At 46.7% G+C, this 18726-nt stretch overlaps 2 protein-coding genes and 1 long non-coding RNA gene across 7 annotated transcripts; all 3 read right to left on the bottom strand.

Moving 5' to 3' along the window:
• Positions 1-904: 904 nt before the first annotated feature.
• Positions 905-9234, bottom strand: Czib (CXXC motif containing zinc binding protein). The gene is made up of 9 exons (XM_042271579.2): positions 9111-9234; positions 8803-8886; positions 7417-7473; positions 6842-6923; positions 6643-6674; positions 5741-5818; positions 3321-3386; positions 1777-1877; positions 905-1326 (listed from the first exon to the last, which is right to left on the bottom strand). Exons 1-8 carry the CDS (start codon positions 9114-9116, stop codon positions 1800-1802), a joined length of 483 nt encoding a protein of 160 aa, XP_042127513.1. The 5' UTR covers positions 9117-9234; the 3' UTR covers positions 905-1326; positions 1777-1799.
• A 1831-nt stretch (positions 9235-11065) lies between these two features.
• Positions 11066-18664, bottom strand: Magoh (mago homolog, exon junction complex subunit). 5 transcript variants are annotated; one of them, XM_006977719.3, is made up of 5 exons: positions 18481-18664; positions 16579-16637; positions 13952-14062; positions 12364-12446; positions 11066-11288 (listed from the first exon to the last, which is right to left on the bottom strand). In XM_006977719.3, the coding sequence occupies exons 1-5, from the start codon at positions 18566-18568 to the stop codon at positions 11189-11191; spliced, it is 441 nt and encodes a 146-aa protein (XP_006977781.1). In that variant the 5' UTR covers positions 18569-18664; the 3' UTR covers positions 11066-11188. The 5 variants fall into 5 exon arrangements, with proteins under 5 accessions (XP_006977781.1, XP_042127512.1, XP_042127509.2 ...); XM_042271578.2 differs by lacking the exon at positions 18481-18664 and adding an exon at positions 18360-18465; XM_042271575.2 differs by lacking the exon at positions 18481-18664 and adding an exon at positions 16950-18459.
• LOC143271933 (uncharacterized) lies at positions 15908-16572 on the bottom strand. The gene is made up of 2 exons (XR_013049272.1): positions 16257-16572; positions 15908-16104 (listed from the first exon to the last, which is right to left on the bottom strand). It is a non-coding gene; the product is annotated as an uncharacterized LOC143271933 (long non-coding RNA).
• Positions 18665-18726: the final 62 nt, after the last annotated feature.

The following is an 18726-nucleotide window of genomic DNA, read 5'->3' as shown; positions in this document are numbered from 1 at the left end:
CTGCTATTAGAAAAGGCATCTTTTCTTGAATCACATTTTGCTAGCTAATGTATTGACATGCCTTTGGTTTCTGCATAGACGGTCAACTCTTTCGGACTTTGTCCTCAGTCCTTTACCACACTGCTGGGACCCGCACAATGAACAGCAGTGACGGAGGAGTCCTGGTTCCTCCGTGACCTTTGAGTGGCGCTCACGAGCACTGCATCACTTACTAAACACGACACTTGCTCTTGGTTTCCTCCTAGTTCTGTCGGTTAAGAGTTTCTGTTGCTGTTTTTGTTAAATAGGTATTGAATGGTACCTGTTCTGCACAATCTGTTTCATTTTTCCTCTACTTCTTAATGATTACTTGGGTTTCCTCATCTTCTAGAACCAAGAGATCCATCCCTTTAGTATTTAACGTTATGAACTTAACACACACTGGCTGTACAGACTAGAAACAAGAAAGGTTGCTTCCCCAGTCCAGGGCTACCTGCTGGTTTCCAGGCCAGACTGGCTGGGATGTGTGGGTGAGACCGCCCCGAGGGAGGGTAGAGGCCGCTCTGTCAGGTGTAGAGTTCGCAGAAGCGGGGAACACAACATGGTTGCCAGACTTGAAGCAAAGGAGGCACCTCCTGCCAGTCTCAGCTAAGGCCAGTTTGGCCAGCTCCCTTTCTTAACCCTCTCAGCCAGCCAGGGGATGGCATGCCCTTTCTACTCAGCAGTGGGAGAACATGGACTAGAGATGACATGGCTCAGCAGTTAAGAGCACACACTACAGAAGACTGAGTTTGGTTCCTAGGACCCACACTGGGTGGGTCACAAGAGCCTTTAACTCCCGCTCCAAGGGACAGGACATCCTCTTCTGGTCTCTGAAGGCACCTGCACTCACACCCACATACCTGCACACAAATACACACAAGTATACATAATGAAAAAGTAAAATCTTTGTTTTTCCTTCAGCAGAATATTGGAGAAATACAGTCTGGGTGACAGGTTTTCCAAATGGTGGGTTCCCAAGTATGAACGCACAAGGGTCCCCATGGCCTAGTTCTGCACTGACCCACTCTGTTGTGTGGGGATCTGGTTCCATGTGACTTGGCAGGCCATGATTGCTGTCTTCACTCCAAGAGTTGTCTGGAAGCAGAGCATACAGTACGGCCACAGGGATAAGCCAGGACCAGCGAGCGGTGCTTCAGGGGCCACAGGCCGATCCACACGAGGAAGAACTTCCGCGTTGACTGATAGGAAGTACTCTATCACAGCAAATGAACAGACTGGCCACCAGCAGCAATGTGGAGCCAGGAGTGGGCTGCTGGTCTCCAGTGAGGTCTGGGGTGAAGTGAGCTGTGAACAGATGCCTGGGTTTACTGGAGAGCCATGGTGATCAGGGAGTATTTTAGTTGGGAGCTGCTGGGCTCACAGCATCACTCCACAGGCCTCTCTGCTCCTGGTGCCATCAGCCTTCACGCCTTTGATCCTGCAGGTAGACCTGCCTATTTCCCTAGAGCTGGAGAGCCTTTATAAGCTGTGCGCTCGCTCCTGTGTAGTTTGCCAATTGGATCAGGCGCAGAGCAGGAACTGGAAAGCAAAGACCTCCAGAGTCCCTTCTTATTTGTGGAGGGAGTATTGCACATACCTCCTTCACACACCAACAGGGCTTTATTGGTGGGACTTAGAACCGTGACAAACCCCAGCATGCAGGCCGTGAGGGCTTGGTACAGGGGCCAGGGGATGAGAGCTGAGAAGCCCCATGGGATTTCTGCTTAGGGCACTCTCTCTCCTCTCAGTTCTTATGGGCAAGTTTGTAGGAAGACAGTTCAGCACTTCACAAACTGATGGGTGACCTCGAAGATCCCCACAGACTCCTGGGCCTTCTCGTCATAGTCTGTCCAGTCCTATGAAAGAAGAAGGCGGCATTAGCCTCTCAAGGCAGAATGGGGCAGTGCGGACAGTGGAGAACCAGGAGTTCCGAAGCCCAATGCAGGCTCTGACTCAGCGAGTCACGGACGCAAGAGACCCTACAGCGAGCAGACAGCTCAGGCATGAACTCCATCTCTCAGTCTTGTAATCAGGCTGGTCATGTCACTTCCCAAAGCCTAAGTTCTGCCTCTTTCTTTCTTTCTTTTTCTTTCTTCTTTCCTTTCCTTTCCTTTCCTTTTTCCTTTCCTTTTTCCTCCCCTCCCCTCCCCTCTCCTCCCCTCCCCTCCTCTCTCCTCTCCTCTCTCCTCTCCTCTCCCCTCTCCTCTCCCCTCTCCTCTCCTCTCCCCTCTCCTCTCCCCTCCCCTCTCCCCTCCCCCCTCCCCTCTCCTCTCCCCTCCCCTCCCCCCTCCCCTCCCCTCTCCTTCCTTCCTTCCTTCCTTCCTTCCTTCCTTCCTTCCTTCCTTCCTTCCTTCCTTCCTTCCTTCCTTCCTTTCCTCCCTCCCTCCCTCCCTCTCCCTCCTCCTCTCTCTGTTTCTTTCTTTGTGTAGTTTTGGTGCCTGTCCTGGAATTCACTCTGTAGACCAGACTGGCCTTGAACTCAGAGATCCGCCTGACTCTGCCTCCTGGGTGCTGGGATTAAAGGTGTGTGCCACTGCCACCCGGCTTTATTGTGGTTTTTCTGTGTAGCCCTAGCTAGCTGTCCTGCAACTTGCTCTGTAGACTAGCCTGGCCTCTAACTCAGAGATCCACCTGCCTCTGCCTCCCGAATGCTTGGATTAAAACTGTGGGCCACCACCGCCAGGCTTTTGAGTTGAGTCCTCTATTTAAGGGAGAAAAGAGACTTGGGAGTGAATGTTGGAAGAATGAAAGGAGACACATGGAAACATGCTTAGCACAGAAACCAACACCAGGTGGGGCAGAGAGCGCCGCCTACTGTGGTGACAAGGAGCCCTGCAAACAGAACGAACTGGTGCCCTCCCTTCACAGCTGGAACAGAAGACTCGTCTATCTGCAGGGTTGAAACAACTCCAGGTGATCCCTACAGGCACTTCACCTACTGCTTCCAGGGGAAATGGGCTTAGCTTCTCATGAGCGAGGGTCTGTGACAAGATTTTCATTAACTGGTGAAGTAAATACCTCTGTTTTATGTGCTTAAGAGGAGCATATTTACTATGTAGTTCACAGGCACTGTTAACTCGAGCCTGAATGAAGCTTATCTGCTGTGTACTTTCCATTCAGGCACATTCAGCCTTCCTGCATGTACACACGAGACCCACTTGGGCACTAAACTTATGGCCATTTAACAGCAGAATCACTAGCAAAAAGCACAAAAATTTAGAGCTAGCTCTCCACTGTTCACCAAAAAGATAATTCCCCTCGGGTACCATACAGCACCTTGCAGGATCCCCAAGTCTCACCTTTTCTTGCAGATTAATGTCACTGAAGACTGTCCCTGACTCCACACCTTCGGCAGCAAACCCAGCCTGCAGGGGAGAGGAAAAGAGAGTGAGGTTGGGGAGAGACAGCACCTGTGAAGAGTGGCCCAGGGCTGGGCTTTCTAGCAAAGCCTTCAAGATGAAAGGGAACTTCAGTGTAGCAGCTGTTCCTGGAAAACTCGGGTTTCCAGGTGACTCGGCACTGCCATGGTGTGTCTACATTACAGCCTGGCCTAGAAGACTGCCTGGGTTTCTTTCTGTTGCTGTGGTAAGCACCAGGACCCAGAGGCAGCTTGAGAGAGGAAGGGCTTACTTTGCTTACATCTCATCGCCCAGGGAAGCTGGGGCAGGACCTTAGAGCCAGGAACCAGCAGAGACATCTAGGAAGGAGGCTCACCGGCCTGCTTGCCTGCTTCCCTCTCTCTTCTTTATTCTCCTTTCTCCCTTTCCTTCTTTTTTTTGGGAACAGGTCTTACTATGTAGCTCTTGTTGACCTGGAACTTACTATGAAAACCAGGGTGGTTTTGAGCTCACAGAGATGCCCCTGCCTCTGCCCCCCAAGTGCTGGGGTAAAGGCGTGTGGCCATGTCCAGCCTCAGCTATTTTCCTTATACATCCAGGCTCCCCTCAGTCAGCAGTCAGGACAGGTCTTCAGTTGAGGCTCCCTACTGGGGGGATTCTGGTTTGTGTTAACAAGTACGACGGCAGGAGTGGGGTACATTCTCCACACCCGTGTCTGCTGAAGGACCTGGGTACACACTCCACACTCCACTCCTTTCTTTGAACCTTAGTTTTTTGGGGGGGTTTTTTTGGTTAATTTTTTTTTAAGCTAGGGTCTCTCTACATAGTTCTGGTTGTCCTAGAACTCCTTGTGGAGACCAGGTTGTTGTCAAACTCACAGAAATCCACCTGCCTCAGCTTCCTGAGTGCTGGGATTAAAGATGGGCACCACTATAACTGGCTTTGAACCTAGGGTTTTGTTTGTTTTTGAGACAGGGTCTCATGGGTTCCAGGCTGGCTGGCCTTAAACTCAATATGGCTGAGGATTCTATTTTTTTTTTTTTTTTTAATGATATGGGGATGCCAATACCATCTTTTCTAACTTACCCCTCAGATCTACTGTGAGGTAAAAGTGCACAAATAAATGGGTGAGTACTGATTTAAGAGTCAGACAGACCTGGGTTCAATTTACAGCCCTCTGCTTACTAACTGTGGGACTCTGGCAGGTTGCACTGTGGTAGTTTGAATTCATTTGGCTCCCATAGTCTCATAGGAAGTGGCACTATTAGTGGGTACGGCCTCATGAGGGTAAGTGTGTAGCTCAAGTTTTCCTGGTTCTGGTCAGCTCCTGTGGCCCTGAGGCTGGCCACTTGGACCCAAGTAAACACACAGAGACTGATATCACTTATAAACTGTATGGCCGCAGCAGGCTTCTTGCTATCTGTTCTTACATTTTTTTTTTTAAAAGATTTATTTATTTGTTATGTATACAGAAGAGGGCGCCAGATCTCATTACAGATGGTTGTGAGCCACCATGTGGGTGCTGGGAATTGAACTCAGGACCTCTGGAAGAGCAGTCAGTGCTCTTAACCTCTGAGCCATCTCTCCAGCCCCCTGTTCTTACATCTTAAATTAACCCATTTCTATTCATCTATAAGTTGCCACATGGCTTGTGGCTTACCGATGATTTTACATCTTGCTTCCTCTGTGTCTGGCTGGTGACTCCTGACTCAGCCTTCCTGTCTCAGAATTCTCTTCTCTCCTTATCCTGCCTACACTATACTTCCTGCCTGGCTACTGGCCAATCAGTGTTTTATTTATTAATCAATCAGAGCAACACATTCAATATGCAGAGCGATATCCACCGAGAAGTGTGTCACTGTGGGGGTGAGCTTTGCGGTTTCTTAATCTCAGGACACTGCCCAGGAGGTCAGTTCGACTTCCTGTGCCTGCAAGATGTAGGACGCTCAGCTCCTCCAGCACCATGTATGCCTGCATGTCACCACTCTTCCTGCCATGATGATAATGGACTGAACCTCTGAAACTGTAAGTGAGCTGCCCCAATTAAATGTTTTCTTTATAAGAGTTGCTGTGGTCATGGTTTTTCTTCACAGCAATAAAAACTCTAACTGAGACGCACACAATCTTTGAAGTTCCCTCTTATGAATCACTCCACAGGGTTACAGTAAGGATGAAATGAAGTAACATGTAAAGGTGACGGGCATGGAGCACAGCATACAGCAGGCATTTAATAAGTGACAATTACTAATCATAGAATCCCCTGCTCAGAGCTAGAGCATTGAAGGGAAAGGCAGGATGGAGAATTCCTATTTCATAGTCTCTGTAAGAAGCAAAGTTCTATGCTACATTCCCTTCCCCGAGACCCTCTTACAAATACATACCTGGGGTTGGAAGTCAACAGGTTCAAGGCCCCGACACTCAAACTCTACTATTGTCTTGAACTTCTCATTGTCTTCAGCCTAGAAAGGAAGTGTATTGAGGAGGCAGGCCCAATGGGCCCCCGGGAGACCCCATGCCCTCTGTCCTTTCTGCCATGTGGGCCCTGACTGCACCCAGGAGCCTCGAATGGGACCCAGAACAACTGAGCCCTTTAAAAGAAGCCTGTCTTGGGCACTGCTCCCGAGGACCTTTTGTAGACACAGCTTCTGCAGAGAGCTGAGGAAAACCTGAATCACACACAACGAGCCAATCATAGGCCCTAACACCATGTTCAATGAACGGTAAATAATTAGCACCAAGAAGACAAACAACGTTATGTTACAAAGGCTCCAGACCACCCGTACGGTCCCAGTAAGCACACCATTGCCTTTTGCTAACCATGAGGACAAGGGCTGGGCGACTGTAGAGGGTAGGGACCTCTTGGGAGGTGGGTAGCCAGGAAATCCATGCCTACTTCACCTGTGGGCTCAGTGACTACCCAGCACCATGCCCAAATTTTCAACCCACTGTACTTTCAGGAAAGCATTGCACCATCACCCAGTGTCTGGTGGACGAAAGATGGACTGAGCAAATGAACAGCTAAGTGCATTAAAGACTTAATAAGAGGGCATAGTGTCAAGCGCATGTCATCTCAGCTCTCAGGAGGCTGACACAGGAGTGGGAGAGTTTGAGGCAAGCCTGAGCTACCTGGGGAGACCTAGTCTCAAACAACACAAAAGAGAGTTAAGGACACGGGACCATGTCCTGTGGCTGGCCACTCTGGTGCAGGTACTCTGGAACCACTCCTCCTAGCCGCCGGTTCCGATTTAATCCGACCACCCCGTCACTGCAGCAGGAAACTTACATCGTAAGACTTGATGGTGCTGCTCAAAATTTCTGAAATACAGAAAGGAAAAGTTGACTTGACTCTAGACCCACGCTCCACTCAGGGAAAAAGAGTGAGCCGCCCAGGTTTTAGTACTTCAGGCCCAAGTCCACCCCTGGACAGCATGAGTCTGCCTCCAGTCAGCCGGAAGAACCTGGGGGAGTCATGCCTGACCTACCAATGGAGTTTTCCCGGGCACACAGTTTGCACTTCTGGACCATGGAGGCACTGCCACGGCCTCCTTTCAGAGCCACACTGTCCTGACAAGAAACAAACATAATCTCTAGTTATGTAACAGTTTGATGCAAGGATCCCAAAGAGATCTCATCCCTATTATCCAGTGGAAGAGACCAAGACCCACAGAAGTGAGTCACTTGCTGAAAGTTACGGGAGGGCTAGGAACAGCTCAATGGCAGAGCATGATTAGGATGGATTCAACCCCTCAGCACAGCTGGGGTGGGGTGAGTGGGGCGGCACCCTAAGGAGTCTTCCTGTGAGTGAGAAAAAAGGCCCCTCTTGATTTTGAACTCTGTCTCATATCCCAAAGAGGCCTGTTGCTCCCAGTGCTGACCACACTGGTGCTTGCTCTCTCAAGCTACCATAAAAGAGAGAGAGAGGAAGAAGGAGGAGGAGGGGGGGAGGAGGAGGAAGAGGAGGAGGAGGAAAAGAAAGAAAAGAAAGATGTTCAAAGGACAGAGGGATGAAGGCCAGCGTCCCCGAACCTCCGCCCAGAGTATGTGGAGGGACCATTACCATCAGCCGGATGTACTGCCACTTCTCTGAAATCTCACCACAGTTGCCACATTTCATCTGGGGGTAGAAAAAGAGTATTAGTTGAGCAGCTAGCTTAGTTGGAAAGACACCATGGTTAGGGTAAGTATAGTGTAAAGCAGGCTCATAACCTACCATATCCTTCTATCTATTTATTTTAGATAGGCTCTCACTATGCAGACTAAACTATTTTTGAACCTGAGATTTTCCTGCCTTTGCTTTCAGAGTACTGGGATTCCTAGTGAGTGCCACTATACCTAATACAGCCCATCTTCTAGGTGATTCTTACCTCGTCCTACAACCAGCTCCACTGAGGACTCGAGCAGACTTATCTCCAGACAGGAACAAGTTGTTTCACCCCTACCCTCCTCTCAAATGTGTATCATTTGGCTGGGGAATCCAAGTCACAGGCCCCCAAGCAACCGTGCCTGGCTAGGAGCTTTGTGCTTAGGGTCCTAAGAGTGCTGGGGTTAAGCAGTCATCATTTTGTTACTCTTTTCTGTCTCCTTCATTATTCTGTTTCAAGTCAAAGAAGTTCATTTTTCAGATGAGCCCTGGACCTCGTGCTCCAAAACATTTGGAAATGGGAGCTGTGGATGCAATGGGAGAGTACTTGTCTAGTCCCGAGGGGATTAAATGTAAAGAAAAGCGATCGGTTATGACCTCCTGACAGACAAGGCTTTGGATGGGTACGTGAGTCGAAGAGACAGACTAGGAGAATACGGCAGAATCTGGGAAGTGAAGAGCCGCACACTGTTTGGATCTCTACAGACCACGCAGACAGGGCACCTACCCGGTTGTACCAGGCTTACTAGTACTTTGTGAAGACGAAGGGTGGTCACCTTTCACAAGTTAAGCCAGCAAATAAGACAAGGTGAGTTTTATTCACCATATTAAGTAGTCACAAGGTCCCCTCACATAACATTTTGTTCAGTGTCTGTTTACAAACCAAGACCTGGGGAGATTGCACGTTTGGAGAGTGCTAGCCTGCGGCCCTAGATTCGGATAAATCCCCAGGACTGGAGAGGAGAAAAAAAGACAAAGTTCCACCGTGGGAGGAGGACGCACATCTGTAATCCCAGCAGACGGAAGGGAAAGGCAAGAAGATCTAGAGTTCCAAGTTATCCCCCGCTACATAAAGAGCTCAAGGCCAGCCTAGCTTACATGAGACTACTAATTAATAAAAGTAAGATCTAAAATTCCATCCTGAAAAATCCACTTATATGCCTGGATAACTTCCTCGGATCCAGAAGAACAGAAACGCTCCCAGTTCAGTACTGAGACAGTGGCTTGGCCTGGGGCCCTAAAAACGCCCACAGCCTCCCGATGCTCCTCCCTTTCCCAGGAGGGATCCGCCTCCCGCCGCACCTTCAGGTACCACCGGAAGTCCTCGCCCACTGGCCGAAGGTTGGTGACGTTCTCCAGCGTGGCTTTGAGCTGCAGCGCGATTTTCTGAGAAGAGGGCGGGCCAGACTGAGAGCACGGCCGCGCGTGCGCAGCCGCGTGCCCCGCCCCTCCCGCCCCTCCCAGCTCAAGCCGGGCCTCCGGGGCCTCCCCGCGAGCCCACTCCCTTCACTCCCTCCTGGCAGGAGCTCGCGGCTCTCGGGTCCTCGCCGCCTCCACCCCACCTCTGACTCGGCTACCGGACGCTCCGGTGGCGAATCGCCTCCCCTTACCCCCATAGCTGCCTGGTCCACGTTATGCCGCTGCGACTGCTGCTTTCCGGCCCGTCGTAAAAGGCTTGGCACCGCCCGCGCAGCCTCAGTGAGGGTGGGCGGGAATCGGGGCGTTGGTGAGCGGTCTCACCGTCGCCTGCCGGCGAGCGCTTTTCTTTGTGGGCGCGTTGGGATCCATGGACTCGCTGGTGTCAGAGATAGCGCCTGGTTCTCAATTTGTGCCATCACTAAGCAGGCAGGATGTTGTAGCTTGAAACCTCTGCTCGACCGCTCTAGGCCCTTGGTTTTCTTTCCGCCTCCTTCCTCCCCTGTGGTTCCGAGTCTCCTCAGGTTACGTGGCATCCTGGCAGATTTGGGGTAGTGGCCCTCCGCTACCCTGTTCATTGGATCTACCTGCCGGACCTGATATTGCGATCTTTCCCGCGGGGCTGCTCTGTGTCCAAGGCCTCGTGGTCCCTATGTCCGAAAACAGCTGCCTCTTTCCTACGGTCAGGAGCCGTGGGCATCAACATTCGAAAACATGTCATCCACTTGACACTTTTATAACCCCGTCTTTGTTTTAATTTTATGTTTGTTTTGCCTGCTTGTAGGTGGGTGCACCACATGCATGTAGCTCCCGCCGAGGCCAGAAGAGGGAACTGGATCCTCTAGTGACAGATGGCTGTGAGCCACCATGTGGACGCTAGGAACTGGATTGGGGTGCTCTTACCCGCCAAGCCATCTCCCCACTTGCTCAAGTGTCATTAAAAAAATAAAAAATAAAAAAATAAAGGCCTTTTTCCGACACGACCAGACTGGCCTCAAAGTATCTCAATCAATAGTCTGGCATCCTGACTCGTCAAGATAGTGATATCCCTAACTTGAAGCAGCAGGCAGAGTGAAGTATGAAAAGTCTGAGAACGACTGGGACCCTGTCTCAGGTTGGACTGTCCCTAAGGATGTGTATTTAGGCTAATCACATCCCTTCAGACACATGAAACCTATCAAGTCCCATTTCTTCAGGTGTAGTCTAACCAGCTATTTGCCTAAAGCTATGAAATTTATGTAACAGCGAGAGAAAGTGTCTACAAATCTGCCTGCTGAACAGTTTTCCTCCACACTGAAATACTGGATCTGTAAAAAAAAAAAAAATTGAAGCCCAACACAATGCAATTTCATGCCCAAGAAGTTAACAGTACTTGGCTGTGAAATGTGGCTTGTTGGTGGAACACTTGCTTAGTATGTGCAAAACCCAGTCTTACACACACACTGTATGTAAATCCAACAGCCAGTGTTCAAATTTCTTTATGGTGTCAACATTAGTTTTTTTAGCATGACACAATTAGGATCAAACATTGCATTATTTTGTCTGTCTTGGGGGAGATCAAATCCAAGGCCTCACGAATGCTAGGCAGGTGCTTTCCTACTGAACTGTAACTCCAGCAATTGATTTGTCTTGTAAATATTCAGGTTCCTTTTCCCTTGGAATTTAAGAATCCAAATTGAACTGGGTGTGATGGCGCCTGCCTGTAATCCTAGCACTTGGGTGACTGATCCCTAGTTCTAAGTCATCTGGGCAGTAAAGGGAAGGGAGGCTCTTTGTTAAAACCAAACCCAGGTAACTTGTCCTGGAATTCTTTTGAATATTGCCAATGAGATTCCCAACTGCCATTGTATTAAAAAACTTAGTATATGTGTGTACACTAGCACACACCCATGCCACAGCATAGGTGTGGAAATTGAGTCATTTTTTGCCTTCCACCTTGTTGAGGCAGGGTCCCTGTTTCTGCTGCTGGGTGCTTAGTCCAGGCTGGCTGGCCCGTGTGGGTCCCAGGGATGTGGATGGTGGTTGTCATGTCAGGCTTGTGGAGCTAAAGCTTTACTGCCAGAACCATCTCCCTGGCACTCATTGAAAGTTTATATTTTACATGAGAAATAATTCACACATTCAGATGTTTAGGAAAATAACAAAAAAGTACATGTTACTACATTTATTAAAGACCATCATTTATTGTTTATAAAAATTGCCCCAATATACAGAAAAAACCTAATTACGGTAACTAAAAACTCCCACCCCCCTCATGTCCACAATAGCCAGTCTAGATGGGTTTAATCTTGAAATGTAATCCAATGAGACTGAAGACTAAACACTTCAGGTCCTGGACAAGATAATAAAATACTCGTAAGCCTTCTGGATCCCTAAAATACAAAAGAAAACAAAAATGTTGAAGAAGCAGAGAAAAGTTGGCAAATAAAAAATTAATAACCCTGATTACTACAAAATGTTTGTTCCTTATGAAGGTATTTACAGCAGTAAAACCTTGAGGAAGCACATGTCCATCGAGAAAGAGTCACTTATTAAAATGGAGTAAAGCATGCTGTTTTTACTGTGAAAAACATAAAACCAAGGAGGAGAATCATGATTTCTAAAACAGATTCTGTCTTGTGCTTTTTAAAAAGGCTGGAAATCCAGGTCGGTGGTGGAGCACTTGCCTAACATGCAAGGCTCTAACCACATTCAATTCCCAGTACCGCAAACAAGACAGCCCCAGCACCCAGGATTCTTTATAGCAAATAGATTCACATCCCAGTGTTATAATTCACACCACCACCACCATGAATTTTAAAATTTAGATACAAGATTTTCACCAAGACTAAGATGGGCTAGTCTGAACAGTCACCACTGGGAAAGCTGTTCACTCAGTGACCAACATTTGTTTGGTCTTACTTCATTTTCTCTTCTGGCTGTTACTATGCATTCCTCGATGTCACCGAGAAGCACTAACTGAACGAACCACAAGTAAAAGAAGCAACCTTTGAAAACACAATTGGCCTGAATCCATAAGCTCTGCATTTGTGGGTTCAGCCATGAATGGAGGATACAGTTAGGTTTATGAGGTTTCCAACTATCAAATGGATATTCAGATTTTTTTTCTTGCTGTTATTTCCTAAATGATGTGACAGCTATTTATACACAATTTGGTTATATAAAGAGGCTTTAAAGTATATGGGAACTATTTATATACTTTAATGGAATACTATTTTATATAAGGGAATTGAGCATTCAAAGATTCTGGTACCAAAATTCCTGGAGCCAACCCTCCACGATACTGAAAGACAACTGTAACCTGGAGCCCCCTGTGAATGAGGAGGACCATAAAGACTTCTGTCTTGTGTCTGCACCACATCTTTCTATGCTGGCCTCATTTGGTTGACATTTTCTTTTTAATCTCCAACACCAGACATAACTGATATAAATGTCATAAATACTTACTTAGACTGGTTGACATCAATAAGGGAACCAATTTTTGATGTTGTAAAAGAAATGTGTTCATCGCCAATGACGATTTCAAGCTCCTAGAAACATTAAATAAAGGACAGCACTGATCATTAAAGAGCACACAGGACAAGGGTCATCCAAAGGCTGGTCCTCATGCTTACACGACAAGCATTCTATCCACCAAGCCACCTCTGCAGCCCTTTTCTTCTTTTAAAATAACAGTTACTGTGTGTGTGTGTGTGTGTGTGTGTGTGTGTGTGATATGTACGCATGTAGGCACGAACCTTAAACCTCAGGGCATACTCATGGAGGTCAGAAGACAGTTTATGGGAGTTCTCTCCTTACACCTTCATGTGGGTTATGGAGATTAACTCAAGCTGCCGGGTGTGGCAGCAAGAGCCTTTACCCACTGGTCCATCTTGCTGCTCCCCATCCCCATCTTAAAAAAAAAAACCCAAAAAACACAAGTTATACCTGTCTCCCACTCTATTCTCTGGGATCCCCCTAAAACTCGTGTGTATTCCTCCCACTTGCTTTTTTAGATTTAGCAGCATCCTTTTAAAATAAATGGCCATACCCGATAGGTATATATATTTTTTCCATTCAATACTGTTTCTAAGATTTATCCACATTGAGCTATTCAACAATTTAAATGTGTTGAACATGCCATTTCCTTACTGAAGCAGACTTAAGTTCCTTACGTTTGTTACTATGAATGATGTGGCAAGAATGTTCTAGATCTTGGGGCTGAGCCCCCGGTAAACAACTGTGCTAGTTCTGGAGTTAGGTCCCCAGTCCCACTGAAATTAAGTATTTTCAGCTCTGCCAGCTCCTATCCAAATGGCTTCCTAGTGTGGCCACACTGGGACTTGATTCCTGCCATCGGTGTATCAACTCTTTCTATTCTTTTGAAGACCTTGGGGAGGCTTTAGAAAATGTGATGTCCTAATTTTCACAGGTTACAAATGCACCTGTAAATCTTTTCCACGTGTATTGGCTCCTATTTGAGTCTATAAACTGTCTGTCTATATCCTTCGCAACATTTTGCCCCGGGTTATCTTTTTATTGGTTTATAGTTCTTTATATATTCTGTAGAGAAACTCCTTGTCAGATATATTTTCCAAGTATCTTCATCCAGTCTGTGGCTCCTTTCAACTTTATCTAGATGTCTTTTGTAGGTTTTAAGTTTAATGAAGTCAAATTTACAAATCTTTTCCTTTAAGGAAAAGAGTTTTTGTTTTTGAGATGGTTTCACTATGTACCTTTGGCTGGCCAGAGACCCATCAGCCTGTTTCCGAAGGGCTGAGATTAGAGGCATGTGCCAAATTCAGCACAATTTACATTTTGAAAGAACCCCCTGGCTTTAGGATAGAAATATGGGGCTATACAAGACAGGAGAAACAGAAACCAGAAGTATGGAGTAGAGTAATAGCAGTCAAGGTAGAATTATCTTTTATTTTTTAGTTATCAAAACAGTAATACCGGGCTGGAAAGCTGGCTCAGTGGTTAAGAGCACTAGCTACTCTTCCAGAGGACCTAGGTTCCATTTCCAGCACCAACATGGAATTAATAAAGCACTCACCTGCCGGCCTACTCGGTCAGGAGGGGGCCACAGAGCATCATCTTCTTTGGTGATTTCACTGTCATCAATAATTCTCTTTAATTCTTCCATCACACTTTTATGTACATAAGCCTAAAATCAAGTTTAAAATACATGAGCCTGTAGAGGCCATTCTCTAATTCACACCACCATACCGCAACAATATTCTAACTCAGAAAGTAATGGGAGATAAAAACGATTGCTCCTGAAGATCTGTTTCTCAAACCTCAAAACAAAAGGTGGGTCGGGATCAAAAGTAGCCAATGACAACAGCCCAGCTCCCCAGCTACTTGTTGGGACATCCTGACACGAATCTTTTCTCTGCTGTGATTTGAACATGCCCCTCCAAATTAGGTTGAAACTTAACACACACACACACACACACACACACACACACACACACACACACACACCCGTGAGACTAGAGACGTTTAGTACACGATTGGGCCACAAGGACAGAAGGATTCAAGGGAATCCCCGGCCCCTTTACACTCCTTTGTCACACGAAGAAAGTTGTTTTTTGTTTTTGAGGACAGAACAATCATCTTAGAATAGACTGGGTCCTCACCACACATCAAACCTGACAAGGTCTTGGGATTCACTGAGAGGTAAATCTACTCTTTATACATTACCCAGTCTCAGGTATTTTAATACAGCGGTATGTTTGGACTGAGATGCACCTTTACTTTGGACACGATTTCAGTGTGTCCTTCCCAGCCCTTTTATGTGACTAAAGGTTTGGTCCTCAGGGTGGTACTAAGGAAGTGGTATGGACCTTCAAGAGGTAGGGATTACTGGAAGAACCTTAGTTCATTGTAGCATATCATCAGAGGAAGGAGGGACCCCAGGGTCTGTTTCCGTCTCACCCCCCTGGTTGAGAGGTCATTGCATGGCCACACACATACTCCTACTACTGAAGTGATGTTTGGATTCTGAACTTCCAGAACAATGAGCTAAATAATCTCTTCTTTGCTTTTGAGACAGGGTCTCATTTAGCTCAGACTGGCTTCAAACTTGAACTTTAATCTCTAACCTTCCTGCCTTCACCTCCAAAGTCCTGCAATTGCAGACATGTATCACCATTCCTGGCAATAATCCTGCAGTAGCCTGTCAGAAAAGTTGTTACAGTGATGGACGAAGACTAACACACCCTGCTTCTTTTTAAAGACAGGGTTTCACGTAGCCAAGGATGATCTTAAACTTCTAGGGCTGAGATTACAGACATGGACCACCATAACCAGTTTCTGTGGTACTAAGAACCAAACCCAGGGGCTCATGAAGGCAAGCACTCTATCAACTGAACTCCATCCTCAGCTTCATCCTAGTTATTCTTCAACAGAAAAAGATATGATGCTGACTTGGCATAAAATTAACTGCTAAATGGTACAGTGATATATTGACTGCTGTATTTTCAAGTCTGACAGAGTGATTAAAAGGAAACAGTAGTGTTGATGAAGTCTTAATAGTATGGTAGAAATCACAGCAGAATGGAACTTTACTGAGATATGAGTACACCTGAATTTTGGCCAATATCTCTTATAAGTAAGAGTAACTTTGAACAAGTCTCAGATTTAATATCTGGGCCTTCATTTTCCTATATGTAAATATGGCAGAATACTCTGTCACATGGGCGTTTATAATCAGGGTTAAAGAAGATACATATATGCCAGGTGGTATGTGCATGCCTTATTTCCAGGGGAGGCAGAGGCAGGCAGATATCTGAGTTTGAGGCCAGCTTGGTCTATAAAGGGAGTTCCAGGACAGCCAGGGCTACGCAGAGAAACCCTGTCTCGAAAAACACAACAAAACATACACAAGGCACCACTCTGAACTTGACAACTTTCCCTTTCAGGAGCAAATGCAATGCTCTCTTCAAAGACTAAGTGCTAGGAACTATGTCAAGCACTGTAAATACATTGAATTAAATAAATAGAGCACTTGGAAATGGAAAGTAGGTTTTATTATCCCTCATTTTGCAGATAACAGAAGACGGAGTTCAGCCAGGGAACTTGTCTGAGGTCACATGGTCACTATGGAGCAGACTGAGGGTTCAAACCAAGACATAGACATTTCAGCTGCTAGTGATTGATTCAGCACTGTTAAAAACAAAACAAACAAACCTGCAAATAAAAGACCTGAGAAAGCCAGGCGGTGGTGGCGCACGCCTATAATCCCAGCACTTGGGAGGCAGAGGCAGGCAGATCTCTGTGAGTTCGAGGCCAGCCTGGGCTACTTCCAGGAAAGGCACAAAGCTACACAGAGAAACCCTGTCTCAACCAAAAAAGACCCGAGAAATAATCTAGTTGTTTAGAAATAAGTGTTTAACTGGGTATGGTGGAGCACATCTTCAATCCCAGCTTGGGGAGGTAGAAGCAGGCAGATCTTTATGAGTTCCAGGCCAGCCCAGTTTACAGAGTGAGTTCCAGGATACCAAGGGCTACACAGAAACCCTGTGTGGAAAAACAAACAAAAAGACAAAACAAACAAAGAAAAAAGAAAAAGAAAGAAGTACTTAGCTCCCCACTCTTCATTTTTTCATTACTATCACTAGAGAAAGCATAAACCATGTAAAACAAAAGGCTAGGCTGTAGTCAAGGAAAGGATCATACCTCTTTTCTGATCATGACATCATTTTTGTAATTGCTGTTGTTGGCATAGCGCAGTTTTCCTGTGGGGGCAGAAAAATAAATGCAATGTACAACAAAACATGAACAAAGCATCAGTAGCCTACTAAGAATATCAGCTTTGTCTAAATTATAACCATTTTCAACCCACTTCACAGCTGTGATATTAGTCTTTTCAGTGCTCCACTTTAAACTACTAAACAACTGAGGATGCACCTGACACAGAACTAGACTTCAGGCTAAAGCTACCAGGATGTGGCAAAAGAACACAGGCAGGCTCTTTATGACTCTGGCAAATAGCTTTCCAGCAGGTCAATGACCTCAGCTGTAAACAGGAATTATAATTGCTAACTTACCTACACAGAGAATGTGCTGATGCTCAACTGGGCTGTGCAGTATTTTGAAAACTGTAGGAAGCTGCATACAGGAATACACACACATACACCCCCATGTGGTCCTGTGATGCCGATCTATTTCTGCATACTTTTAAGTGGCGCACACCTAATCCCAGCACTTGGGAGGCAGAGGTAGGCATATCTCTGTGAGCTTGAGGCCAGCCTGGTCTACAGAGAGAGATCCAGGATAGGCTCTAAAGTTACATAGAGAAATCCTGTTTCGAAAAACCAAACAACAACAAAACAGGAAATGTTGGCTGAAGGTCTGAGTAGGTTTCATGCATAAAGTGACTTTGGGTGGTGGGTGGGACGGGAAGAATGTAAAGTGTAGGTGTGGGTTGAGGGACCAAGACAAGACAAGATGGCGTTTTGGACAGAGTTCACATCAGAGAGACTGAAAACTAAAAAGTGCTTGGGATGTTGCAGGCAGAAACAAAACAGTGTGGAGGAATATTGTAGGGCTGTGGCTGAAAAGGCAGGAACTCAGCTTGGCTGTATGCCATGGTAAGGGGTTTGAATCTTATCAGGAAGGTAGAGGGAAGCCATTGAGAATATCAGAGAACAGTAATTACAGAGGCCTGTTGCTACATGTTCTTGTCCATCTTATAGAGAATGAACTGACAAGGAAAAGATCTGAAGAGGAGAATTGTCTTTGCTTCCTCATCACACTGCAACCTTCCCAAAACATTATCAATCAGATACGTTCAAATTGTCTCCAACAGTATCCTAAATCTTCTCCACGTCTATAATCCTATTTATCCAGTCTGGACCACCATCTATGTCCTGTCAACCGTCACACTTGCCCACTCTGTGTCCAAGCACTAGCATACTTTTTGAAGAACAGATCACACTTCTTTTCTTAAAAGTTTTCCTGCTGCATCTATTCATGGCCTATAAACACCTACCTAATATCATCTCCTGCTATTCTCCCTGAAATTCCATATTATCTTTCAGTCATCACAGTGGCCGCCTGAAACATGCCTGGTTCTTTGCTGTCCTATGACTTGTTGTTCACTTGCTACTTCATTAGAACGCTATTTTTCCCGAGCGTCACAAATTAATCCCTTTTCAATTACGGCTCAATGCAAATACCCATTCTTCAGAGTGCTCTCTAACGGCGATGCTATTTTCTGATCACTCCTCACGATAGGAGATCATTGTTCACGGTTTCTCCCAGTACTGAAACACATTTTCCACGAGGGGGAAAATTTATCTTCGTTGCTCTGTCCCCAGAGTGGAACACGGTCCGGTGGAACATGGACATCCGATCTTTGTTGAAATGTAAGCAATCTGGCTTTTTAAAAAAAGTTACTAAGGAGCAGCTCCAGCGCACAGACAGAAAGAACCAGCGAAGCCGAAAAAGGAACGTGCCTTCCACGCCCCAGCGGCACCGGTCTCAGTCCCTGCCTTCACTTGGTCCCCTTCCGGAGCCGGCTCCTCCGCCCGCCCCCGGGTCCGGTCCCTCTCCCCGCAGGCGGGAGGCCGCTCTTACCGTCAGGCCGGAACTCAAACTCCAGGAACTCGTGACCGAACTTGCCTTTGTGACCCACGTAGTAACGCAGGTAAAAGTCACTCTCCATGGCCCACAAGGGACAATCGAGAGCGAACTTTAGGAACAGACCACACTACCAGGATCTGCGCCCCAGACTGACGTAGCGGCGGCGCGTGGAAGTGACGTCAAACCGCCGCGCCGTTAGCAGGTTTTCACTCTCCGGAGGCGGGAACGAGAGCCCCACGC

Source organism: Peromyscus maniculatus, chromosome 2, assembly GCF_049852395.1.
Source record: "Peromyscus maniculatus bairdii isolate BWxNUB_F1_BW_parent chromosome 2, HU_Pman_BW_mat_3.1, whole genome shotgun sequence".
In the NCBI taxonomy this organism is placed as follows: domain Eukaryota; kingdom Metazoa; phylum Chordata; class Mammalia; order Rodentia; family Cricetidae; genus Peromyscus; species Peromyscus maniculatus.
This window is presented reverse-complemented; position numbering and strand designations above follow the sequence as displayed.

Bases quoted from the DNA above. Each gene is read 5' to 3' on its own strand.
- Czib (XM_042271579.2), bottom strand. The intron at 6,924-7,416 runs GTAATGGTCCCT...GTTTCTTGTCAG, and splicing joins GGCAGTACATCCGGCTGATG to GACAGTGTGGCTCTGAAAGG. The intron at 1,878-3,320 runs GTGAGACTTGGG...CTTCTTTCATAG, and splicing joins ACATTAATCTGCAAGAAAAG to GACTGGACAGACTATGACGA.
- Magoh (XM_006977719.3), bottom strand. From the start codon at position 18,568: ATGGAGAGTGACTTTTACCTGCGTTACTACGTGGGTCACAAAGGCAAG. The intron at 14,063-16,578 runs GTATGATCCTTT...ACTTGATTTTAG, and splicing joins ATGTCATGATCAGAAAAGAG to GCTTATGTACATAAAAGTGT. The intron at 12,447-13,951 runs GTGAGTGCTTTA...TAATGTTTCTAG, and splicing joins CTGACCGAGTAGGCCGGCAG to GAGCTTGAAATCGTCATTGG.